Below are 26,312 nucleotides of genomic sequence, written 5' to 3'. Positions count from 1 at the left end.
GAGGTCCAGGCTGGTCTAGTCTCTTTCAGATCATGGTCAGGATGACAACTGATGAGCATTAATTTATTAGGGGGGAGACCAAAGAAACAGACGGGAAGTATAATTTATAATTCATGTATTTCCTGTGAATATAAATAGCTGCCCAGTTTGCTTCACACTGCCCTACAGAGTATTGCCTAATGCCATTTGTCCCTAACATATTTTCCTACAAATATTGTATGTAGAATAAATAAAACAATCCATGTGTTTTGGTATTAATGTGTATTTCTGCCCTAGCACGTGTTGGCCAGTGATAAGGGAAGAGCCCCTGAAGGCCTGATACACATGGGATGCCATTTAAATTCCTTTCTAAGCCAGCACTGACTGTATGTAAACTTTATTTAGATCAAAAGCTTGATTTATGGTGCCAAGCCTAGGTCATACGTAGCCTAAAGGAAAATCATCTGTCTTTAAGATATCGATCAACGCTCCTCCTGCTGCCTGCATTCCTTGACATTAAAGCTCATGGTTCCCGCCTGTATGTTAATCTATAATCTTTGGAGCTTTCCCAAGATGTGAAAACCATTCATTCTCTGGAGCGCTTTCTTCACTGTGAAGCCCTTGTTTCCCTGGGCAACTGTCTTAACTTGGGCTCAAAGGAAACTCCTTCTTTTAGAGATTCTGAAAGGCTTGTTCATTTAACATCGACACCAGTGAGAGGTAGTGAAGCTGACCCAAGCATCTCTTCCATCAGGCACAGGTGACACCCAACATTGAGCATCACACTAACAATCACAAAGCAATCTCTCGCAATTCGACTTGTGCAAATGGTATCGTGATGATTTAGCTTTCAACTTAATGTATTTTTGTCTTAGGCTTTTGAATTTTCTTCTTATTTTTTTAAAAAAGATTTTATTTATTTATTTGAGAGCAAGAATAAGCAGGAGGAGGGACAGAGGGAGAAGGAGAAGCAGCCTTCCCACTGAGCAGGGAGCCTGACATGGGGCCCCATCCCAGGACTTTGGGATCATGACCTTAGCTGAAGGCAGACACTTATCATGACTGAGCCACCCAGGTGCCCCTGTCTTAGGCTTTTTTAAATAAACTTTTTATTTTGGAATGGTTTAGATTTACAGTAAAATTGTGAATATAGTATAGTGGGTTTCTGTATTCTCCTATAATTAATATCTTACATCTGTATGGTGTGTGAAAAACATGAAACAAATCCCAGTTGAGGGATTATACAAATTATCTACTCAGTCCTCAAAACTGTCATCAAAACCGAAGAGAATCTAAGGAGACAAGGTGACTAAATGTCACACATGTGGTTTCCTGGACAGAATTCAGGAAAGGAAAAAGGACATTAGGGGAAAACAGGACATCTGAATAAATGATGGACTTTGGTTCATATGAAGGCATCAATATGAGCCATTAATTGTGACAGGTGTATCATACTTGTGTAAGATTAATAATAAAGGAATCTAGAAACCCTGTGTACATCACTGTATTTTTTCCTTAAATCTAAAACTTCTCTAAAATAAGAAAAATTTACTTAACAAAGAATACCCACGTGAAATCTAGAAAATACAGAGGAAACCCCCCCCCCCCCGAGCTCACAGATAAGAGATTGGTGGTTGGCATAGTTGGGATGTAGGTAAAGATGGTCAAAAGGTACCAACTTCCAGTTATAAAATAAGTGAGTCCCAGGGATGTAAGGCACAGCATGGTGACAAGAGTTAACCGTACTGTTCTATATATTTGGAAGTTGCTAAGAGAGTAGATCTTCAAAATTCTCACCACAAGAAACAAAGTTCTGTAACTATGCGATGTGAGGGATGTTAACTAGACTTATTCTGACCATCATTTAGCAATATATACAAATATGTCGTACACTCGAAACTAACAGAATATTTTACGTCAATTATATCTCAATTAAAAAAATCCAGATGCTACAAAATAAAACAAAACAAGGAACAATGACCCCAACAGGATCACAGTATAAAGGCGCTGAGGAGTTGAACTGTAGGTGGCAATAACTTAATCTGTAGGAATGGGCACATGATATCACATCCTTCATTGTAAGGACGGTTTTCCAAATGGGAGGTTAGGTTAGTGAGGCATCTTATAAATTTATCATGAATAACCTAATGGAAAGACAGTGCAGTAGCATGGGAAGACCATGGGGAGTCCTTGGGGTCAGAAAGAGAGGCAAAGCTGGCTTCTGGATGGCGTGGCTCTTGGCAACATAATGAAATGTGGAGAGCCTCAGTTTTAGTCTCTGTAAAATGGGTATAATAATGCTCACCTCTCAAGACTGTTAAGCTGGTGCGTGAGACTGCTTTCCACGGGGAAAGCAGACCCTCCACCTTCCACCAATGCTGAGCCTGCAAATGGGTATGAATCACAGAGACGGCTTATTTCAAGGTGTAAATTGCTTGTAGAATGTATTTGATTCGGGAAGTTAGTTTTAATTCAAGTGCATAAACTAAAGCGGGAACACCGATTTGAAATTTTATTGCCTGTTGTAGGTAATTGGGATTTGTGTGCCGAAAATTGATTAGATTAAATCATCTGAAAATTAAATCCCAGGATCTTATTTGCATTGTTCATTTGATTCAGAATAGTTTCAAATAATCAAAAATTCGATATTACCGTAAATTCTAAATTAAAGATGTCTAAATCCATGAGGTTTTAATTTACAGTTAAAATAACCAAGTGCTTAAAAAATGTAGTGTCCTTCCCCATATGGACCACATTCCTCTCTTGACAGTGTCAGATCCTGGATCTAATGAGGCAGCATTAAATATAAATAATGTGCTTCTCCCCCACTGCCAAACCAGATGACATACTCACCAGTGGGGAGCAGGGACATTTACTTTCAGAGCATTGCGGAAAGTGTCCTAAGGACAAACAGGGAATCAGAGTGAGGTAGTAAAACAAACAGACAAGCAGCCGGGCAGCCAGCCACAGTGGTTTAAAAAGAGCTTCCATATGCTGGGTCATAAAGTTTGCACTACTGGGTATTTACCCCAAAGATACAGATGTCAAAATGAAGGGGCACCTGCACCCCAGTGTTCATAGCAGCAAGGTCCACAATAGCCAAATTGTGCAAAGAGCCCAGATGTCCTTTGACAGATGAATGGATAAAGAAGATGCAATATATGTATATAAAATACACACACACAATGGAATATTACTCAGCCATCAGAAAGAATGAAAACCTACCATTTTCATCGATGTGAATGGAACTGGAGGGTGTCGTGCTGAGTGAAATAAGTCAATCATTCTCTGGTCAATTATCATATAGTCTCACTCATATGGGGAATATAAGAAATAGTGCAGACGACCATAAGGGAAGGGAGGGGAAATGGAATTGGAAAAAAAATCAGAGAGGGAGACAAACCATGAGAGACTCTTAGTCTGGGAAGCAAACAGAGGATTGCTGGAGGGGAGGTGGGAGGGGGGATAGGGTAACTTGGTGATGGTCCTTAAGGAAGGCACATGATGGGATGAGCACCGGGTGTTATATGCATCTGATGAATCACTGAACTCTACTTCTGAAACTAATAATACCCTACATGTTAATTAGTTAAAATTTTAATTTAAAAAGAGCTTCTGATGTTTAGGTTTAGGGTGAGATGATACTTTAGATATTCAGATGTGTGCTGAGGGTGTCTCTAGGGGGCTGAGTGGATCTGCTATGAAGAACAACCTGGAAGGAGCCAGGTAGAGCCATATAAAGCTTCAGAATAATTTCAGAATACAAGGTTTTCAGTCTTGCCTTCTCAGATTGCAAAAGTAGTGAGTTCATTGTAGCAATCTTGGAATATTCAAATAAGGCTCCCCCACCCTAAATTTGAATAATTTGCTAGAGCTATTTGTAGAATTTGGAAAAACGGTTTACTTGCCAGATTACTGGTTTATTACAAGGGCTGTTAATGGATATGAATGAGTCGCCAGGTGAAGACATACACAGGGAGAGAGCCAGAAGGGTCTCGAGCATAGGAGCTTCTGCCACTGTGATTTGGGGTGCACCACTCTCTTGCACAAGGATGTGTTCTAGAAGCTCTCCAACCATCAACCTTTAGGGGTTTTATAGAGGCTTCATTTTGTAGGCACAATTGATTATGTCATTGGCCTTTGGAGATTAATTCAACTTCCATCTTTTTTCCTTCTTCCAGATAGAGACAAAACATGGGGCTGAGAATTCCAACCTGCCAGTTCCAGGGTTGGTTACCCTGGCAACCAGCCTCCATCCTTAGGGACTTTCCAAAAGACACTTCAATAACATAAACTCAGGTGTGATTGAAAAGGGCTTTTTAATGAATGAGAAAAGGCATCTTTATGGAAATTCCAAGGGTTTTAGAAGCTCTGTGCTAGGAACAGCACAAAATTATATTTCTATCAATCAATCAATCAATCAATCATCATCATCTATTCATTTACTTATATCAATGTGAATTCCTCCAGAGAAACAGAACCAGTAGCATATTATTTACATATATTTCTAGCAAAGCAAGTCTGAAATCCATAGGATAAGCCATCAGGAAGGACAGGCTGGAAATCTTGGCATGAACTCAAGCTACCATCTGAAGGTGGAATTTCTCCTGAGAAGCCTCAGTTCTGCTCTAAAAACCTTTAGATTGTTTGGATCAAGCCCACCCAGATTATCGAAAATATTCTCTTTTACTTTGAATCAATTGATTATAGACACATCACATCTATAAAGTGCCTTCTCAGCAACACCTAGATCAGTGTTTAATTGAATAACCAGAGACTGTAACTTGTCCAATCCAGCTTAACACATGGAACTTACTCATTTATCTATTTTCTATTATCTATCTATCTATTATCTATTTTCTATCTATCTATCTATCTATCTATCTATCTATCTATCTATCTATTATCTATCTATCTATCTATCTATCTATCTATCTATCATCTATCATCTATCATCTTTATCATTATGTATCCATCCAACTGTCATCTATCTACTGTGAGCACTTTCTTACTGTACATTCTTTTGTATAAACTATGATCACATTCCTGGTTGTTTTTTTTTTTTTTTAGAAAGGGGAGTTACCAAATGAAAGATGACAACTTATTTTAAAATTCTGAATTATATAGGTCAGAGGTCAGCAGACTTTCTCTATAAAGGGCCAGATAGTAAATACTTTTGGCTTTGTGGCCCATACATCTCTGTCACAACGACTCAACTCTGCTGTTGCAAAGCAAAAGCAGCCACAGACAATGTATAAAAGGATGAGCATGGCTGTGTCCCAATAAAACTTTATTTACAAAGATAGGTGTTGGGCTGGACTTTGCCCCAGGATAGACTAATTGCAAAGGGATGTTTTTAGAAACAGTGGAAAAGGAAACTAGCAAGAGAAGCTGCTGAGGGCAGAAGTGGGTGTGTGTGTGGGGGGACAGGACAGGGCACCTCAGTGCTCAGAGCAAGAGCGGAAGCACCATGGCTACTGTGTGAAAATCGTGACCATGGTTGAGTTCCATGTGAAGCCAGCAGTGCTGCTCTCCAAACGTGGGGTCTCCTTCCTTCCAAGTGCATGGACTTCGCTGCCCACTTTGATGTTAGGTGTTGATTTGGACAGTGAAGTATAAGCAGGAAGGACATGTTGCTTAGGAAGGACACTTGAAGGGCTAGCATGGGATTTGTCACATTTCTGTCCCAATGCAGCAGTTTTCTGAGGGAGCCTCCCTCACCTGGTCAGCTGAGCAAGCGAGATGCCCCGGTCAACCCACATCGTGTGAGTGAGATGTAGACCTGGACTGTGTGAGGCCACCAAGATTTGAGGTTGTGCGTTACTGCGACAGAGCCTAGTGTATGCTGAATGATAGACCTACCATCAACCACAGCCCTTACCTGAAAGAGTACCCCGTTACCACCTGTCTTTTGGACCCTACCTTTTGTCTTCATAACGCATACCACAATCCAGCATACACTTATCTGTTCATTTATTGATTGTCTCCCCCTCAAGCATACGAGCTTCCCCAAAGCGGAGACTTCTGTGGTGCTCATTGCTGTCAAAGTGTAGTATGTATTTATTATGCAAATTAATCAACATCACTGAAAGCCTTGGCCATATAAAGAATCACTTACTAAATACAGGGTATTGCATCAGGACTGATATGCAGGATCTTAGTGAAGCTGAATATTGTTATGCTTCTTTTTCTGTATAGGTGAATTACTCTCATTTTACTTTTTCTTTAAAAAAAATGATTTTATTTATTTATTCATGAGAGACACATAGACAGAGGCAGAGACACAGGCAGAGGGAGAAGCAGGCTCTCTGCAGGGATCCTGATGTGGGACTCAATCCCGGGATCCCGGGGTCATGACCTGAGCCCAAGGCAGACGCTCAGCAGAAAAGGCAACAGTGAGCATCTGCTAGCAAGATGGAAGTTACAGTCTTATGTGATTACAGAAGGGACATCCCATTGCTTTTGCTCTGGTCCATTGGTTAGAAGCCACTCAGAAGTCTCACTCATGCTCAAAAGGAGAAATTTACACAAAAGCACGAATACCAAGATGCAAGGGCTGTTGAGACTATCTGGGAGTTCAGACAGATGAAGTCACCTGCCCAGGGCCATGTGGCAGGTGCGCTGGTAAAGGCCTTGCTTCCCAGAACTTACCTCACGGAGATGCTATCAGAACTATAGGCGAGGGGCACCTGGGTGGCTCAGTTAAGTGTCTGACTCTTGATTTTGGCTCAGGTCGTGACCTCAGGGTCATGAGATCAAGCCCTGGGTTGGGCTCTGTGCTGACCATAGAGTCCTCTTGAGATTCTCTCTTTGCTCCCCTACTACCCACTCCTGTAGATTCTCTCTGTCAAAAAAAACAAACAAAACAAAACAAAACAAAACAACAACAACAACAACAACAAAAACACAAAAAAACAAACCTCTAGGTGATTATGGATGAAAAAGTAATTTGTATTCCCTGAAGCATCATACAAATACTTTGTTCTCACTAGGGTCAGAATCTGGGCTCATTTTTTTTTTTTTTTAAGATTTCATTTATTTATTCATGAGAGACACAGAGAGAGAGGCAGAGACACAGGCAGAGGGAGAAGCAGGCTCCGTGCAGGGAGCCCAATGTGGGATTCGATCCCAGGTCTCCAGGATCAGGCCCTGAACTGAAGGCGGTGCTAAAACCGCTGAGCCACCCGGGCTGCCCGACTAATACATTTCTAATTTTTCCTTTTTAAAATGTGAAATAGAAAATTTAGATTTACTTTCAGAAAGAAATCAACTTCTAATGGCCTGAGATGATGAAACAAATTTCTTGAACCTAAAAATACTTTGTGTCTTCTGGTAACATAGTAAGTTTATATCTCTACATTGGTAACAGAAGCCAGTGGAACTATTTCTGTTCACCTCCTCTTTGTCTTTTTATTTGGGCGAACAATGTGTCCAGCTAAAAGAGTACATTCCTCATCCTCTGCAGGAGGCGTGGACATCTGAGTGAAGTCTGGCCACTGTGTGATATGGGGCTCCCAGGGGGAGGCCTGGCAGCCAGGTGGCCCAGCCTGCCTGTACGTCCTCCTCAGCTTTCTTCTTTCCTGCTCCAGCCACCAGCTGGGCTGTGAGAGGATGCTGGAATGACAGCTTCATGCTGAGGGCAGAGAGAAGAAAGCAGGACTCTGGGAACTGGTTCAGCACTGCTTACCTCTGGGCTTCTTTTTTTTTTTTTTTAAGATTTTATTTATTTACTCATGAGAGATACAGAGAGAGAGAGGCAGAGACACAGGTAGAGGGAGAAGCAGGCTTCCTGCGGAGAGCCCGACGTGGGACTGGATCCCAGGACCCCGGGGTCATGGCCTGAGCCAAAGGCAGATGCTCAACCACTGAGCCACCCTGGTGCCGCCTCTTCTTCTTTCTTCTTCTTCTTCTTCTTCTTCTTCTTCTTCTTCTTCTTCTTCTTCTTCTTCTTCTTCTTCTTCTTCTTCTTCTTCTTCTCTCTCCTTCCTCCTCCTCCTCCTCCTTCTTCCTTCTTCTTCTTCTTCTTCTTCTTCTTCTTCTCTCCTCTCTCCTCTTCTCCTCCTCCTCCTCTTCCTCCTCCTCCTCCTTCTCCTCCTCCTCCTTCTTCTTCTCTTCTTCTCTTCTTCTTCTTCTTCTTCTTCTTCTTCTTCTTCTTCTTCTTCTTCTTCTTCTTCTTCTTCTTCTTCCTCTTCAGATTTTATTTATTTATTTAAGAGAGTGAGAGAGAAAGAATGAGTCAGGGAGGAGGGACAGAGGGAGAGGGAGAAGCAGACTCTCCATTGAGCAGGGAGCCTGCCCAGACTTCTGACCTACAGAAATAAATGGGTGCTCCTGAAGCCACCAAGTTTGTGGTGGTTTGTCACTCAATCACAGAAAACTCACCCAGTGATATTGTGCTAATTTCTTGGTCCAGGCTTTAAAAGACTAGCAGCCTTCAGTTTTTTGTATAATGGAACAATGGCTCTTGGGCTCCAACTGTAAGAAAGCCCAACAGCTCCTAGGAGAGGCCCTTGTGGGGAACAGAGACTCTTTGTGCAGCCACAGCCCTGCGCCCCGAAAATAGCCAGGACCACTCTCCAGCCTGTGACTGAGCCGCCTTGGCAGAGGAGTGGCGATGTGGGGAGCAGGGAGGGGGTCCTCTAGCCGCGGTCGATCTGTCCCAGCTGTGTGAGGAGGACAGGCTACTTCCGCTGGAGCCCTGTCCAGATTGCAAGATAAATGATTGTCCTTGTTTTTAGCCACGAGTTTTGGGGCGCTGTAAATACAGGGTGAATTTTCTGCTCTTTGCCCTGGACCAAAATTGCTGATTATTTCACCCATGATGTGAATGATATTAAAAAGAACATAAAGCCATTAAAGACGTTTCTACCTGAGGGGGAGAAAACAGCCCTTGCGGCTGTTAAGGGCACATTGTCCCAGCCGACTTCCCTCTGGGATTTCGTGAGTCATGGAGTGCAAGGGACAGAGAGCATCTTGCAAATTCCTAGTCACAAGAGTGGTTTATTAACTTTGCATTCCAGTTAACCACATTCACAAATATGACAGGATCCCATGCTGCTGAGGGTGTGGTGAAACCAGTCATCTTCGACACTGCCTATGGGATCATAAGTTGGCATCGTTCTGGAAACTCTTTTAACTTTATCAATCATTGTAAAGTGACTAATGTTTTCACATGATTGGAATGAAAAGAGTCTAATGTAGATACAGTACCAAATGCAAAATACACCCTAGCCCAACCCTCTCTATGCAAACATACATTCATTTCAGTATTATTTGAAATTGAAGAGATGGAAGCAACATGATGTTTAACCACATGGGTATTCTTATTGTCATTATGATACACACATAATGATGTTATATTACGTATCATAATAGAGCATATTACCATGAAGCCATTGAGACAGTGTGCACGAACGGTTTTTAATGATAGGGAACAATGCTTATGATATAGTGTTAAATTAAGAAGGATATAAAATCACATTCTACTATATAATACATGAAAGTTGGTTCTTCAAGTCAAAGATTTCTAGTAGCTAAAATATAGATGCAGCTTCATGTTTAATAATAAAGAATTCTTTATTGTATTTTGTTGTTGTTTCTCTGGAATTCAAATTTGTTTGTTTTATTTGTTTTAATTTTTTTTATTGGAGTTCAATTTGCCAACATATAGCATAACACCCAGTGCTCATCCCATCAAGTGCCCCCCTCAGTGCCCCGTCACCCAGTCCCCCCTTACCCCTTGCCCACCTCCCTTTCCATCACCCCTTGTTCATTTCCCAGAGTTAGGAGTCTCTCATGTTCTGCCTCCCTTTTTGATATTTCCCACTCATTTTTTTCTCCTTTCCCCTTTATTCCCTTTCACTATTTTTTGTATTCCCCCAATGAATGAGACCATATAATAATTGCCCTTCTCCGATTGACTTATTTCACTCAGCATAATACCCTCCAGTTCCATCCATGTTGAAGCAAATGGTGGTTATTTGTTGTTTCTAATGGCTGAGGAATATTCCATTGTATACATAGACCACAGCTTCTTTATCCATCGTCTTTCGATGGACACCGAGGCTCCTTCCAGAGTCTGGCTATTGTGGACATTGCTGCTAGAAACATCGGGATGCAGGTGTCCTGGCGTTTCACTGCATCTGAATCTTTGGGGTAAATCCCCAGCAGTGCAATTGCTGGGTCGTAGGGCAGGTCTATTTTTAACTCTTTGAGGAATCTCCATACAGTTTTCCAGAGTGGCTGCACCAGTTCACATTCCCACCAACAGTGCAAGAGGGTTCCCCTTTAAAGAATTTTTTAAATAACTGACGGTCCATCCATAAAACAATACTTTTTAGCCACTTAAAATTGTTTTGTAAGGATACATAAATTTATGGAAAGATACTGAGGCCATTTGGTTATTTTTTTTTTTTAACTTTTTATTTTATTATTTATGATAGTCACAGAGAGAGAGAGGCAGAGACAGGCAGAGGGAGAAGCAGGCTCCATGCACCGGGAGCCCGATGTGGGATTCGATCCCGGGTCTCCAGGATCACGCCCTGGGCCAAAGGCAGGCGCTAAACCGCTGCGCCACCCAGGGATCCCTGGTTAAGTGGTTGTATTAGCTCCCTAGGCTACTGATGGAAGTGCCTTAAAATAAGACACATTTATTCTCTCTGTGTTCTAGAGGCTGGAAGTCTGACATCAGGGTGTTGGCAGGGCCTGGCTCCTTCTGAAGGCTTTGGGGGAGACCCCTTCTTTGCATCTTGTAGCTTCTGGGTGTTTCTTGTAGGGACATCAGGCCAATCTCCACCTTTGTTATCACTTGGTACGCTCCTGTGTATGTCTTCATGCAAATGTTCTTCTGTGTATGTCTCTGTGTCCACCTTTCTTTCTTCTTATAAGGACGCCAGTCATACTGGATTAGGGCTCTCTATGATCCAGTAGGATCTCACCTAATCTAACTAGCCACATCTGCCAAGACCCTATTTCCAAATAAGGTCATGCTCTGAGGTTCTAGGGAGACAGGAATTTTGGGGAGACACTATTTAATTCAGTTTAGTGGGTGAGGTTAAAAAAGTCAGACTTTGTATATAAAATCATACATAATCCTTCACTAAAAGGTTAAAAATTATACTTGACATACACACATACACTCGTAGACATACAGATCCACATATGTACACTTTAAAGATTGGAAGGGTTTATAAGAAATATTCCAGAGTGGGGGATCCCTGAGTGACTCAGTGGTTTAGCTCCTGCCTTCGGCCCAGGGCATGATCCTGGAGTCCCAGGATCGAGTCCCATGTCAGGCTTCTGGCATGGAGCCTGCTTCTCCCTCTGCCTGTGTCTCTGCTTTTCTCTCTCTCTCTCTCTCTCTCTCTCTCTCTCTGTGTGTCTCTCATGAATAAATAAATATAATCTTTTAAAAAAAGAAGAAATATTCCAGAGTGGGTCTCTCTGGATCACAAGGTTTGGGGCTCTGCTTTAATGATGTTATTATTTTTCCTGAGTTTTCTACATTTTCTACATTGACAGCACATTTATAGTGAAAACAATACTGAATTAAATTTTTTTTTGCCAAATTGTCCAAAATTAAAATAGCTGATGGTGTGGATTGCATTGCACATTAGTTGCTAAAGGCACTATATACCTCTCCTGGAGGGATTTTGCCAATCCAGGATATTTCAGACTTCTTGCAATGTGTGTGTCTTTTGTTGCAGCAATTGCATTAAAAAATAGACTTACTTTTATTTTTAAGCTTTCATTTATTTATTTTTAAATTTAAATCCAATATTATTAGCATATACTGTTATTATTAGTTTTGGAGGTAGAATTTAGTGATTCATCAGTTGTAATATAATACCTAGTACTCATTACTTCAAGTTCCCCCCTCCCTTAATGCCCATCTAGATTTTTTATTTTTTAGAGCAGTTTTGGGATCACAGCAACATTGAGCAGAAGGTACAGAGAGTTCCCTCCACACATGGATGGTCCCCCTCCACGGCTGCATCCCCAGGCCAGAGTGGTACATTTGTTGCAAATGATGGATCTACAATTGATAGTCATAGTCACACGAAGTCCACAGTTGACCTTAGAGTTATTAAATCTTGGTATTGGACATGATATGGGTTTTGCCAAATGTGTAATGACACCTACCCACCTTATAGTACCATGCAGAGTATTTCCACTATCCTAAAAATCCTTTCTTCTCTGCCTATTTATTCCCCTACTTCCCCAGCAATCACAGATCTTTTTACGGTCTCTATAATAGCAATCGCAGTCTGCAGAACGGATCCTAAGGAAATCATTAGGCGTAGCCTCCCCGATCCAACTGACACGGTGTTCACCACCTCGTGTGGCGTGAAGCCTGATAGAGTCAGCTTAGGTAAGTGATGCTACCTTCAGTTGATGGAATTACGCACAGTCACTAAAAATAATTTACAGTATTTACTGACTGGGGGCAGAGGTTTGTAATATATTAAGTAAATAAAATCTGACTACTGAACAATAGGTCCCATATGAACATTTTCAAGCAGATCCATGCCATGCTGTTAACAGGGCTTGTCTGCACGGTGTGCTTAGAAGCAATCTGTTTCAAACTTTTCTCCTTTTGGATCACCTGCATTTCCTACCTCTTTTTCATAGTAAATACATATTAATTTTTAGATAAGGAAAATAATAGGAGCCATTCATTAAAAATGGATAATGCTTATCCATGGGTGATGTTGAGATTACAGACGGTTTTTATTTTATTCTTTATTTTAGGTCGAGCCTAATATGAAATTGCTCTTTCTGTAGGAAAAAGAATGGTTACGTGTAGGCACTTTTATATTATTCTATTACTTTTAATATTAAAAAAAATTCTAGGGGGATCGTGTCACCTGTTCACTTAGGTTCCTCAAAGGGCTCCTGTTGAGGGGATTTAAGACTGTGGCTCTCATACAAATAAATCTAAAAAGGAACACATGTCTGAGATTTTATTTAACTCACTAATTAATGAGGAAACCAACTAGCAAGACATTACAACAGGTTCAATGGAGAATTCAAAGAACACACATGTACACGCTATCACGGATGCTGAAAAATTTCCAAACAGATGCAAAACTGGCCAATATCTGAAGAGCAAACATCAAGCGTATCTTCACCAAAATTCACTTGCATATCTATATATCCATAAACAGGAGTAATTAGCATTACTATCAGTTTCTTAGAGCTTTGTATTAGTCGGGTTCTCTAGAAATAGACCCAGTAGGTGTGTTGTGTGGTACGTGCTGGATGGCTGGTTTGTGCAAGCACACCCTGAACGTCCCTGTTAATCACTATCTTGAGACTATATGGATCTCATCCTCCCACTATATTCCCATCAAGCAAGAAATGTAGAAAAATGTGTTGTTCCGTGTTTGAGGTCAGGTGCTCAGGAGACAACCAACCTGGAACATAATGAGGGGTGTCCAGATGGCAGGTCTTCATGTCCTTGGAACGCTGGCCATGCAAGGAGGAAAGGTGACAGGTAGTTGCTAGGCTAGTTGCTACATTATAAAAGCAGCAGGTGGTTTTCCCAATGAGCTACTTCTGGACTCCCCTAATGTAAGCTCCCCCAATGAATCCCTATGTTGATTGTTGTCTCTGGGTCAATTCTTGAGTCTCGTGGGACGACCGCCCACCCTGGGCTTAGAGTCTGCTGGTGCGCAGCTGCACGATATGCAGGTATATATATATGTATGGTGTATTATGAGAAGCTCACTCATGCAATTTGGGAGGGTGAGGAAGTGCAGACCTGGGAGACTTGGTGCTGTGGTTCTCATCAGAGTCTGAAGCCCTCAGTCCAAAGGCCTGAGGACCAGGAGCGCCAATATCCAAGAGCATTGGGTATTGGAGAAGGTGGATTATTAATTGCTATTATTAATTAGCAGAGAGAGAAATTTCACTCTTTTTCACCCTTTTGTTCTATTTAGGCCCTCAGTGGATTACATGAGTCTGCCTGCATTCATTTGGGAGCCATATCTGCTTTACTCAGTCTCCAAATTCAAATGTTAACATCTTACCAGGATACCTTCACACACACACCCAGCAATCGTGTCTAACCTGGCTGTATGGGCACCTTGTGGCCCAGTCAAGTTGACATATAAAATGAACCATCATACGCTTAGAGTTTTCAATAATGATCGAAGATGGCTCAGGTCCTCTTGCATCAGGTAACTCCATGTGGTGAGCAAGGTGGAGTCACTCATGTCAAGCTGCTGACTCATATCAAGCAGTGACTTAAGGAGCCAAAGGCATTGCAGCTAAGACCAGATACTGGCTGGTGACACCAGCACCCACCGATGACACCCCCAGACCCGACAGCCAGCAGAAGCGTAGGAGGCCTGCAGGGGCCCCAGACGGGTGACATCCCTCAACAAGGGAGGATTTTTGCAGCAAACCGTCAGACTTGCCAGACACTGACCCCTCCACGTCTGACCACCTCAAAAACGCAGCTGCTGCGGAAGGCCCTGCCCGAATGAGGCCCAGGAGCAACAGAGATCCTTCCCCGCTGGGACGTACGAGGCAGTGGGAGCCGGGAGCGGATCCGGACGGGCCAGAGGCCTTATCCCCACTGCGCACCCACACACTCACTTCGCCTGGGATGGTTCACTTACAACGTCCTGTTCCACCTCATTTGTTGTGTGGCCTGTCTCCTGCCTTGTTTTGTGGGACGTGCAAGAAGCCAAGTTCAACATGCCGTGAAATGTCCCTGAATTTGGAATCCTGGACCTGCTTCATCATCGTGTGAACCTTGCTTGAGGACTGAATAAAGCCGGCCCTGGGGCAGACACACCTTACGTGTGCACCTTCATAGTGTGCTTACGACACCCCCACGAACTTCTTTGCTCATTTCAAAGTTTTTCACTGCTTTTTCGGACATTTCTTTTTATATGTGAAGATAAAAACCCAATTCTTGACCGTACCCTTTGGTCTGGACCCTGGTTCTCCTCTGGACCAAAGGAAGACCCTCCCCACCTCCAACCCTCATCCCTTTGCATTCAGGCCCCACTAGGCCCTCCGACTTCCTGGGGCTTGAGGACCTCCCGCCGCCCACCTGCTGTGCGGACGTCCCCCTTGCCTTGCTTCAAGAGGGGATCCTCCTCAACCTCACCCTCCTACCCAGCGATCTCCTGAGGCTCTCCTGACGTGCCCACCCCCACCTGAGCTCAAACTTTGTTTCCTCAAGGAAACCCCCTCCCAACCCCTGCACCTTCATCAAAGCTTCTTTTAGACACTTTGCCACAACTTGAATTTTAGTGTGAATATGTTCTATGTAAATCTGAACTTTGTGATTTTCAAATAGCATAGGCTAAAAATCTTAGTAAATCCGTCTTTCTGCTTAAACTTGGAAATAATGCAAACCTTCTAAAGTACCCTTTCCCTCTGCCCCCTGCCCCCCCCTCCCAAAAAAAGTCCCTCAGGACCGCAGAGCTTCAGAGCTGCGTTTCCAATGATCTGTAAACAGGGATTCCACCCTGGGTGGCTGGAGGACAGAAGTGTCCGCACCCGGGGTCAGCAGCGTAGACCTTGCACTTGCTGTGACACTTCTGTGGTGGTTACTGTTGTTCCACACGCAGGTCGTTGTGGCACTTGCAGGGGACCAGAAGATGCCGGGATTATGGTAAGCTGAAGATAAGTGAGATACAGCAGACACCAGACGTGCCCTCCCCTCTCCTGCATGGGGACACTCTTATCAGAATCTACGGAACAAACCTCCCTGACACAACCCTTTAGCCTCTCCCAAGCATTCACCTTTCCACGGCTCGCCACGCCTAAAAGCCTACATTTCGTTTCCTTTGTCCTGTCACTTCTCTTCAAATGTATTGTCCCATGAAGACTCCTTTGGGTTACTCTGCGCTGAGTTTCCCCCACCTGTATGCATGCAGCCTGTATTAATAAACTCTCCTTATTCTCTTGTTTTTCTCTTGTGTGTCTTTTGTCAATTTAATTTTCAGAGCCCAAGCCACAACACCAACGAGCATATAGGAAAATTTCTTTCCCCCTTCTCCTACACACTCACGGTTACCATAACTTAAAGTGTCTAGAAGCTCCGACAATATTCTCCAGTGGTAGTGCTGAGGCTAAGACTCTTCTCTAAAGGCCAGTCCTCACGACTCCTGGTGCTGACACTCTAAACAGTAGGAAAAAAGTTTTTTTAAAAGATTTTATTTATTTATTCATGAGAGACATAGAGAGAGAGAGGCAGAGGCACAGGGAGAGGGAGAAACAGGCTCCCTGCGGCGAGCCCGATGCGGGACTTGGTCCTAGAACCTTAGGATCACACCCTGAACCCAAGGCAGACGCTCAACCACTGAGTCACCTGAACTGAGAAAAAATTTTAAGAAGTATATCAGGGAACAAAATCGGCCACACTGGCCTTGGGTGTTCATTTTTGTGGCTCATTGTTCTGGAATTAAGAGTTTTGAATTATGCTTGGCTTTTAGGGGTATAGCTCATAAATAAAATGCTACAATCTTGTGTGCATTTGGGAGATTATTTGACTCACGTGTTGATTTCTGGAATCTATCTGTTGTGCGCACCATTTTTTCTGACTGGCTCCTAGCACAGGGCCTTGTAGGGGAGGAGGAAAAAAAAGTCTTTCCCTTCACCCTCTTAGGTGCTATGCCTGGAACCTGTGAATTAAACTAACAGAACACAGGTTAACAGGGTAAAGGTTTATTCTGCATGCATATGGGAACCAACGGAGGAAGCATCTGGCTCACCAGGTGATTAGAGTTAATGGCTTGTATACCTAATTTAGAAGGGGAAAGTGAAGAGGGAAAGAAAGTCTTCTTATAGGAAAAACAAATAGATGGTTTTTTTTGGAAGGACAAATAGACTTTCAGGAGAACAGACAGGAGATGGGAAAGTTTGTGATAATGTTTATCTACACAGGTATAAGTGGTCTTTAGATTTCTTTTTTTAATTTTTTTTTTAAATTTTTATTTATTTATGATAGTCACAGAGAGATAGAGAGAGGCAGAGACACAGGCAGAGGGAGAAGCAGGCTCCATGCACCGGGAGCCCGACGTGGGATTCGATCCCGGGTCTCCAGGATCGCGCCCTGGGCCAAAGGCAGGCGCCAAACCGCTGCGCCACCCAGGGATCCCTGGTCTTTAGATTTTATTCGGGGTCACAGACTCCCCCTGGAGAAGGGATCTGGAGTAGGCTTTGTGTTCTCCCTTCTGTGGGTAGATCCACCCCGAAGAGTTTACAGCAGCCTTATTTCCCAGTAGCGGCTGTTTTTAGCCAGAAAAGGGAAACTCTGAGAAGACTTAAGGAAAAAAAAAATCTGTTAAATGTCAAATATAATTTTCAGCGTAAAAGAATCTTTCTGCCAAACTGGCATCTTTTGGGGTGGTATATTCTGATCCCATTCAACTGGAGAGAAACGTTTCCCCCTATTTATTTGTTTCGGGGTCTTACGCTAAGTACAGGATCCACACCCTCGGTTGGTGTCTGTTCTGTTCTTGACCCCGAGTCCCCTGACAAGCTGAGAACGCAGTGCGGGGAGAGAATCCAGATGCTCGGAGAGAACCCCACGAGAGCACACAGTCCCATTCTGGGCGGTGGTCTTTTCCAGAAACTGCCACAGCGCTCCGAGAGGCCAAGGTCCTCTGTTCATGGGAGCGGCCGGGTGTGGGCGTGGGAGGCCGAGGAAACCTCTCCGAGGTCATCCTACAAGTGCTCCCCCCGGGGAAGTGAGGCCGCATTCCAGAGGGCTTCATCATCAGGGCTTCTTGCCTTTCAGGGAAGCACCTGCGCTTGGGGACGTGCAGGTGCCTGGCCCAGAGAAGGAACCGGCTGGGCCGGGCCCAGGCCTGTGCTGACGCCAGAGGGCAGCGAGGCTGTCCAGGCCCATGTCTGCAGCTGGGAAGGTCGTCCCCCCCCCCCCCCCCCAGACGACCACGGGCCAAGCCAGCGGGGCCCAGGCGGGGCTTGGCTCTGCGGGACCAGGTGAGAGGCCCAGAGGAGGAGCCAGGTGGAGGCTGGGGGAAGCGGTGGTGGCCCTGTGGCCCGGTGGCCCTGCCATTCTCAGCCCCACCGCCCTGCCCCGGCTGCTGTTTGGGGCTGGCTAATGATTAGCAGGAAAAAACCATCACTCCGGGCGCGCACACCTTCCGGGAGCCAGGGGCCGGTGCAGGCAGAGGCCACCCCTGTGTTGATGGCCCGGCCTGTGACGTGCCACAGCCATTTCGCGAGGAACTTCCTGTTGACTGGTGACGTGGGTCGGGATTCTCGGGCGGCCACACAGGTTTGTGTCTGCGTCTGCGTGGGGCGAGACGGAGGACGGTGGGCCAGATGCCCCTGGGATCAGAGGACCTTCTCTGAAGCCCCGGGGCGGGGGCTGTTGTGCTGCAGGTGAGCCTGCTCGGGCCGCGGCCGGGCGTCTGTCCAGCGGGCTTGTCCCCAGGCACCTGTCTCGGGCGAGGGGCGGGCCGCCTGGCCGCAGGCCTCGAGCTGCTCTCCCAGGAGAAGCGGCTCGGGATCAGACACATACTCTTTGTTTCCCAACTCCCACAAAGTTAAACATTAAAAAAGGAGGCTGCTCTGGGAGTTGAGGAACTCAAGATGGTTTTTAGAGGGCCCCTTTCATGGGGCGCTGCGCTCCGGGGGAAGCCCAGACCCCGCTGGAGTTTGGGAGGTCAGGGTTGCAGGGCTGGAAAATCACCGTGACCCCGTTGCTCATTCCGTGCACCTGCAAACACCGTGTGTCCTCCCCGGTGGGAAGGAGAGCTGCTCCGAAGCCTCCGGAAGCCCTCCGAGGGCCCTGAGTCGGGCAGGCAGGGCAGCCCTTCCGGAGCTCGGGGTGCAGGGGCGGGTGTGTCCGAGGGGAGCTGTGCTCGTGCCCATTTATATCTGCGCACAGACGTTTGCAGGCAGCCCCTGGCATGGGTTTGGCTGCAGCTAATTCTCACCCACCCTGACACGCACTCGTCCTTCTTTTTGGGATTTGGCATCGTGGCGCGGCCTGTAACAACGGGACGTTTGCAGGCGCCTTCGGATCTTAGGATATCCCACTATTTCCAGGAACCCAGAAATGTGCGTGTGAGTAATTAAGGGAGATGATCACATCAGCCATCTCCTTCCTGAGATCCCTCCTCCTGTTTTACCCTTGTAAGGAATTGGTTGGTGGTTAAATCCCATCTATTTAATACGATTTAATAAGCTGTAAGGTTTTAAGACTTTGCAGTTTTTCTACTAGAAGCAGGCACTTCCAGTCTCCAAGAACAAAATGAGTGAGAAGTCAGTTCCATCTCAGGGATGACCTCAGACCACTCTCCAGGGGTACTAACTTGCGAATTACCTGCCACAGGTCCTCATTTGATTAAAACAAAGGGTCTGATTTCAGTGAGAACCTGGAATTGGCTTTCTGACAGCTCTTTCCTGCGTGCACCCTTCACACCCGGCCCAGCACACATGTGCGTTCGCAGCAATCCTGGCAGGGGGCTCCTGTAGCTCTCGGGGTGCTCCTACCCCGTCCGCCCTGTGGGTTCCGCTGGGCTCTTTGGAAACCGGGTCCCTTCTTCTACGGAGAATAAACCCGATGGCGGCACAACGGAGCCCGTCGTAAATGCAGCACTCTGGCCCCTGTCCCAGGCCTGACTCAGCTCCGTTATCAGGATTCCCCAGGGGACCTCAAGCTCCCCCGGCAGTTTCAATAGCGCTGGCTGCGCAATTGCCATTTATTGCTCTGGGGAGAAGGTGCAAGCTTCAGCTTCTCCTCCAGCTGCGGCTGGCCGGGGAGCAGCACGCTGGGTGCCCGGTGCAGGGCCTGGTCCCTCGAGCTGCTGAGTCGTGCTCGTGGAACCTTGAAATCAGTAAATGATTCATTCGGCGCTTCGTGGCTCGGGGTCTGGAACGGGGCTGGGAAGGAAGGCTGGGATTTCAGTTTGGTTCGTGTGCGGCTGCTGAGGCCCGTTTGTGGGGGTCTCTGTGCCTGTTTTAGATTCCTGCAGGGCTGACCCCCCCACCCCCCTGCTGAAGACCCCCGCCCCGGGCAGGGGGCTGCAGCACACATATTGTGAACCTTACCTTATGCACATGAGTGGCTACATTTTGCACACATGCTGCGTTTTGCTTTCCCGGCACATCAGAGAAACAAAGGGGTGGGAAGCCCGTGTTCCTCCTCACGAGCTCTGAACACCCAGTATCTCACCTGAATGGGAAATGGGCTACAGGCCCGAGCATTTTCCCGATGCTTCACACCGTCACTCAGTTTTATTCGGCCACCGGGATGCTGTGTGCTCCGCAGACCAGACCGAGGTGTGGCGGTTATGATCGGTGCCCTGCTTCACGTCTTGTGTTTCCGCGTGTGTGTTGCCGTGGGGTCCGCCTCTTTCGGCCTGAACGAGAAGAAAGGAGAATGAAGCCCCGCGCAGGTGCCAGCTCGTTACAAAATCCCAGGGTGGGGGGGGGGGCGGTCTCTGGTGGAACCGCCGCCCCACATCCTGGAGGGTCCGGGTGGCTCCCTCCCCACCGGCTGATGGGGCTGGGACATCTGTGCGGATGCCAAAGCCACAGAAAACCATCCCCTGGTTAGGACGCCGTGTTCCACACGGCGGTGGTGAAGCACATGTGAAAGAAAAAGAGCCTTTTTCTGAGGCTAAAGGGCTGTCATTTTCGTGGCCAGTTCCCGACATGGCCAGTGGGTGACTTTCTGCCATGGCATCGCATAGGTCGGGCGCGGGGAGAAGGGGAAAATAAAAAGACAACATGAGGGGCTGGAAGTGAGCAAGAGGCTTATCCAAGAATAAGGGATTGGCAGGAAGGGCCAAGATGTGTACAGGACAGGACCCCTGCCAGGGGGCCAGCAAGGCTTTCCTGCATCTACCCTGACCTCCCCTAGCTCTGACCTGTGCTGCTCTCCCTCGCCCTGCCCTAGCTGCAGAGCCCTCTCAATCGCATTAGCGCGGTCCCACCCCAGGGCCTTTGCACCTGCTGCTCCTCTGCAGATACCTATGCGGCTGCCCCCCCCCCCCCACACTGTTCACAGAGCACCTTCTCGGGAGCCTCTCTCTGACTTCCCTAGAGGTAGTCATAGCCAGCCCACTCCACACGCACAACCACTTGCACACGCGCTCCTGTTCTATGTTCCTCCGTACATTTGGCAACTTCTAATAAGCTTATGTTCTAGTTCTTCATTTTATTGCCCGTTTTCCCTTTTGTCATGTGAACCTGTTGTGCGTAGGATTTATTTTTTTCCTCTGATGAAAACATCACGTTTGAAAGGGTGAGCAGTAGGCCCCTGCCCCTACGGCGCAGGGAGGGCTTCCGTGGAAACGTTGTGCCATCTGCAGTCCATGATTTACGTCTGGGCTTCGGAGTAAGATCATTTAATACGGCGATTCTCAATCTTGAGCGCGTGCCAGAAGTGGCTCATTATTTTATTGCTTAGACAGATTTCTGGGGTCGTCCCTGGATTTTCTGATCCAGCAGGTGTGTTTGGGGGAGGGAGCCTGGTGCTGCTGACCCACGCTGAGCGGCTCTGACTAATCCATCCACAGGCACCCACGGGCTGGTAGGGGCCCCGCGTCCTCTGAACGGCGAATGTTCATCATGATAGGCTGTTACCTGCCTGTTTTATTTTCCCAGGACTGAAGGAAACGTGTGGAGATGGACAGTAGCTGGAAAGGCATCTCTGCCGTGCTGGTCGTCCTGGCTGGGCTGACAGGTAGGGCTCCCTGCGAGCTTGGTGGAATGAGCCTGGGCATCTGCTTGAAGTGGGCGGAAGGGAGCCCAGCGAGGTGGCCTGGACATGTGGCTGCCAGAAGCTTCTTCCTCGGACCCTGCTCATAGCGGAGTCTCCTCTGCGGTGCCCATTTCCTGCTCTGCTGAGTGGTGGGGGTGGCCCTGCCTGTGTCCTTCATGTGCCTGCAGCCCACCCCTCCTCCTGTTCCTTGGTTTGTCCCTGTTGTGGGCATTTGCCCCCCCCGCCCCGTCTTTCCCTATTACTCATGGCTCTTGTTGAAATGTCCCATCCTCTGCCCAGTTTTTTCTTCTTCCATTTATATCTGGCCTTCAAGGACGGCCTGATCCTGGCATCACTGCCTCCCTGAAGCCCTCCTGACCTGGCAGTTTTCAGGGTCATAATCCCAGCTCCCATTTATTGACAGGGACGGGTCCCCTGCCTGTGAGGCCTGCCATCCCTCCCATCAGCTTCTCCTTGTCCCTCATCTCCCCGCAGGGTGCCAGTCGGAATGGACTCCAGGGTGTCCAAGGCCAGGGTCTCCGGATCAGACTCTGCTTTGCAGGAGATGGAGCGAGCAGAGTTGGCTTCCTCAGATTACGTCTTGTCTAGATTTCTTTGCTTTAGGTGTATTTATCTTGTTTTCTCAACTAGGCTTTATTTTTTTTAAATTTTTAATTTTTTTTAAAGATTTTATTTATTCACGAGAGACAGAGAGAGAGAGAGAGAGAGAGAGAGAGAGAGAGGCACAAACACAGGCAGAGGGAGAAGCAGGCTCCACGCAGGGAGCCCGACGTGGGACTCGATCCCGGGTCTCCAGGATCACCCCCTGGGCCGAAGGTGGTGCTAAACCGCTGTGCCACCCGGGCTGCCCCCAACTAGGCTTTAAACCCTAGAGGGTACCCGTCCTGTATTCCTCATGCAGCAATTTTAAGGCACTGCACTGAAGCATAACAAACATATAGAGAAGTGCACAAGTCATAGAGGTAGAGCTTGATGAATTTTCACAGACGGAACACCTTCGTGTATCAACAGTGAGACCAAACACCTTCCGCAAATGCCCCCTTTTGGTCACCCTGATATCCTCTCCCCCAATATTTAATATTTATTGAGAAACTAAAAAGGCAAAAAAAAAAAAATTGGATGGGGACTATCAGAGTGTGTTATAGGCTGTAAGGACTGTCCTGTAAGTTTTGGTTGGGGAACACGTGGCCACAGTGAGCCCAGGGGCCCAGGCTGTGGTGTGAACATGTATTTTGGGGGCAAAGATGTTCGGAAAGGCCGGCTTACGGCACGTGCAGTGAGAGGTGTTTAGTAGGTTGCTGCATAAACGTTTGTGTGCAGAGTGGACAGCGAAACACCGTCCCTGCTCGTGGAGCGTTTTTTTTTTTTTTTTTTTTTTGCCCACCCTAAGCCCCAATCCAGGGCAGTTTTATTGGTGCCATTTGTAAAAGGCCTTTCCCATCATCCCCAAGCCTTTGCCTTCCCTTTCTGAGAAGGAAGTTGCTGATCCTGGCCCCATGGGTGACAACACACTTGGTCTGATACTGCTGCGATGCATGTGTGATACTCCAGGTGCAGGTCCTTGTGCAAGTCTGCATCCAACCATGGGCAGCAGGAAAATGTGGAGAGCGAGGTCTGTGTATGGAAGCTGGGCAGAGCCCTGGCTGGCTGTAGAGATGTGTGGGCAAGGTGAGCAGGCCCCATGTACACCCAAGCCCCAGTGCCCAGCGTAGCTGAGGTCCAGGATTGGGGGCAGTGGGGTTAGCAGGCCACGCTCGGCACACATTTTAGGGGCAAAGCTCCAACACGGCTATTTCAGCCACAGTGGCAAAAAGTCTCCTAGCAGCTCACTGGGAAAGGGATGTGCTGTGGGACCTACCGTTTTCCTGAGATGTTTTTCCTGAAGTTCTGTTTTGAATGAAAGGATGGCTCTGGTTGAGGCCTGGGGATGGCTGTTCCAGGAGGGGAGAGGGTTATGGGCTGCTTCCAATGCCCCCCGGGGGCTGGGGTCCATCACAAAAGTCTGGGCCCCTGGATGTTTCATCTTGGAAAGTCTTGGGGCAGGGACTCCTTCATTTGTAGTCTTGGCTTTGAATTAGCTGTGAGCAACCTTCATGCACATCCAAAGGGTCCCTGCCAGCTCTCTCCTCTCCACCTTGTCCCCACATAATGGATTATTTAGAATCCGACCCCCTTATTTATTTACTCAGTGAATATTTCATGTAGGACCTATTATGTGCTATTTAGGTGCAGGCACTGGGATGTGGTGATGGGCAAAGCCAGGCATAGTCCCTGCTAACAAAGAGCTTAGAGCCTAGCTGGGGAATCAAGTGTTAGTTGAAAAATCAGTATAAAATCACTATTGTGACGATTGCTTCGATGCTTTGAAAGCCTGTTATAGGATAATAGGATAATTCAACCTAAAGAGGAAGTCTGGGGAGGCTTCCTCGGGGAGGAGACAATAAGACTGGGAGCTGAGGAGGGAGACTGGCGTGCCAGGCTGATCACTGCCTGTGCAAAGGCCCTGGGGTCAGAAAGAGTTGATGAGTTGGGTAAATTTAGGAATAGCCTGGTAACTGGAGGGTGGAGTTTGGGGCAAAAGGATGTTGATGTGATACTAAGTAGGGTTCTAAGATGTGATAATGTTAAGGGCTATCTGGTCTTTATCCCAAAGGGATGTGTTTAAAATATTTAAACAAAGACTGAGCGTGGGGGTGGGAGGTATCTGCTCACACTGGTTTGCTGAGAAGGTCCCGCTGGCTGGCGGCCGTGTGGATCGCAGTTCCGGGTGGTGGTTGGCGCAGGGGTGATGCTGGGGCCTCCTGCCCTCATCAGTGGGACCTGCAGGGGCCTCAGGACCCCTCCCTCCCTTCTCAGTTTGCTTCTGACGGTCCCAACCCCTGACGTGTTCTGATTCCCGTTTTCTTCCTCAGAGCAGCCACACCAAACTGTTTCTCTGCTGCCAAACCCATTGCACTTCCCTTTCTCCCTTCTGCTTTTCATGGTCTGCCTATTTCTTTCCTGTGCTAAGTGAGAGATGCGGGAAGGTGAGAGTTGCGCAGGTGCAGCGAGAGTGGCCGGAGGAGAGTGTCTAACCCCCTGCCAAGGGGGACAGCCAGCTGCTACTCCAGGGAGCTGAGAAAGAACCTCGGTAGAGGGGTGACAGGGTCCGCCTTTGGGATCAATTTATGGACGGCTCGCAGGAGGCCCAGCAGCAGTCAGAGGAGCGACTATCTGAATGATCCCCATTTTGCAGACGAGAGGGTGCAGCGAGTCGAAGAGATGCTTTTCAGTCCCAGCTGCAGCCAGTGGTTCGTGGAGATGCCTGGCGGGCTGGGATCCTAGGCAGGGGAGGAAGCGAGAGGGTGGCGCGGGACCCTGAGTTGGGTGGTCACCACAGCCGGCCGCCGGGGGACACTGGATGGGGGATGCTGATCTTTCCCGTGGCTCTGTCCCGATTGGCCTGTTTGCTCTGCAGAGTGAAAGGGGCAGCAGAGGGAAAGGGAGGATTTGTGTTTGATGAAAGGTCTTATTTACCGTTTTCTCCTATTTGCTCTGTGCAGGGCAGGGTTGCACACACCGCAGCCGGTAGGATTAAGGGAGAGGAAGGAGGCCCCGGGACCTCACACTATCAGGATACAGCTTCTGAGTCACGAGGCAGGGCTGAAGGCCAGTTGCCTCATGGTGGGAGCCGAGACCGCAGGTGACGCTGTCAGGGGAGCAGAGGGCTCGGGACGGGGTGCCTCCCGTTTGATGCAGGGGTCAGCTTCAAATGCAAAGAGCTCCCACTTGGCCTCCCGCTGCCTCATCTCCCACCTGTAAGGTAGGGTGTGTGCTCTGCACGTCTTCTTGGTCACACGTGCAGTCTGCTGGCTCGGGGCAAACAGGGCCTGCAGCGAGAGGCTCTCCCCACCTTGCACCAGGGTTTTGGGTGGGTTTGCGTGTCCTGCAGGAGCTGTCCAGATGGGGCTCCTGGCGGAGAAGCCTGGGTCTCGGCCATCCCGGCACTGGCCACATCCCCACCGCTGGGCTCCGTCCACGGGACCCCCACTGAGCTGCACCCCAAGTGGAGGTAGAGCACTCTCAGCACCCTGCCGTGGGGAGAGCCGTCTCTCCTCGGGGTGGAGATTTGGCTATTTCTCTTCTTTTGTCCTTCCTCGTAAGACGCAATTCAGGGCTCGTGGAAAGAGCCAAGTTGGCACAGCGGCTGTGACTTCCCTGGGGAATCATTTCTGACTTCCCTCCTCAGGCCTCTTTTTTTTTTTTTTTTTTTTTTCTTTTTCTAAAATCCCAAATCAGAGGGATCCTTGGATCAGAAAGACTGGTCCAGGGATAAGGGAGGATTCCCAGTCGGAGCCTCACTGTCCCTCTTTTCCTGCCATGCCCAGACACAGGAGTAGTCTTAGCTGTTTCTGACTTTTCCCCAGTCCTGCCTCCTTGACCCAGGCCCTGGCTGCCTCTCCCCTGCTCCTGCTGCCTCCGGGGCACTGTCCATGCAGCAGTTCCTCATTTCCCATCAGCCTGCCTCTGTGGCAGACAGTGTGTTCTGGGTACTCAGGTGGCGTGTTAGTGCGTGACCACGGTGTGGTCTCTCCTCAGAAAACTTTAGGGCTGTAATGAGATTCCTTTG

The 26,312-nt window shown here is 47.4% G+C and overlaps 1 protein-coding gene across 5 annotated transcripts in view; it reads left to right on the top strand.

The window, feature by feature from the left end:
• Positions 1-17,624: 17,624 nt before the first annotated feature.
• Positions 17,625-26,312, top strand: part of IGSF5 (immunoglobulin superfamily member 5) — a 44,639-nt gene continuing 35,951 nt past the window's right edge. The window contains exons 1-2 of one of the 5 annotated variants that reach the window (XM_041735090.1): positions 17,625-17,946; positions 21,586-21,664. In XM_041735090.1, coding sequence (XP_041591024.1) covers positions 21,607-21,664 — 58 coding nt within the window. In that variant the 5' untranslated portion in view covers positions 17,625-17,946; positions 21,586-21,606. Of the gene's footprint in view, positions 17,947-17,968; positions 18,352-18,381; positions 19,039-21,585; positions 21,665-26,312 lie in introns of those variants that run through there. The other 4 variants (XM_041735089.1, XM_041735088.1, XM_041735092.1 and 1 more) reach the window with 4 other exon arrangements.

This window comes from Vulpes lagopus, chromosome 20 (genome assembly GCF_018345385.1).
Source record: "Vulpes lagopus strain Blue_001 chromosome 20, ASM1834538v1, whole genome shotgun sequence".
In the NCBI taxonomy this organism is placed as follows: domain Eukaryota; kingdom Metazoa; phylum Chordata; class Mammalia; order Carnivora; family Canidae; genus Vulpes; species Vulpes lagopus.
The sequence above is the reverse complement of the archived record's forward strand: the minus strand, read 5'-3'. Positions and strand labels throughout refer to the sequence as shown.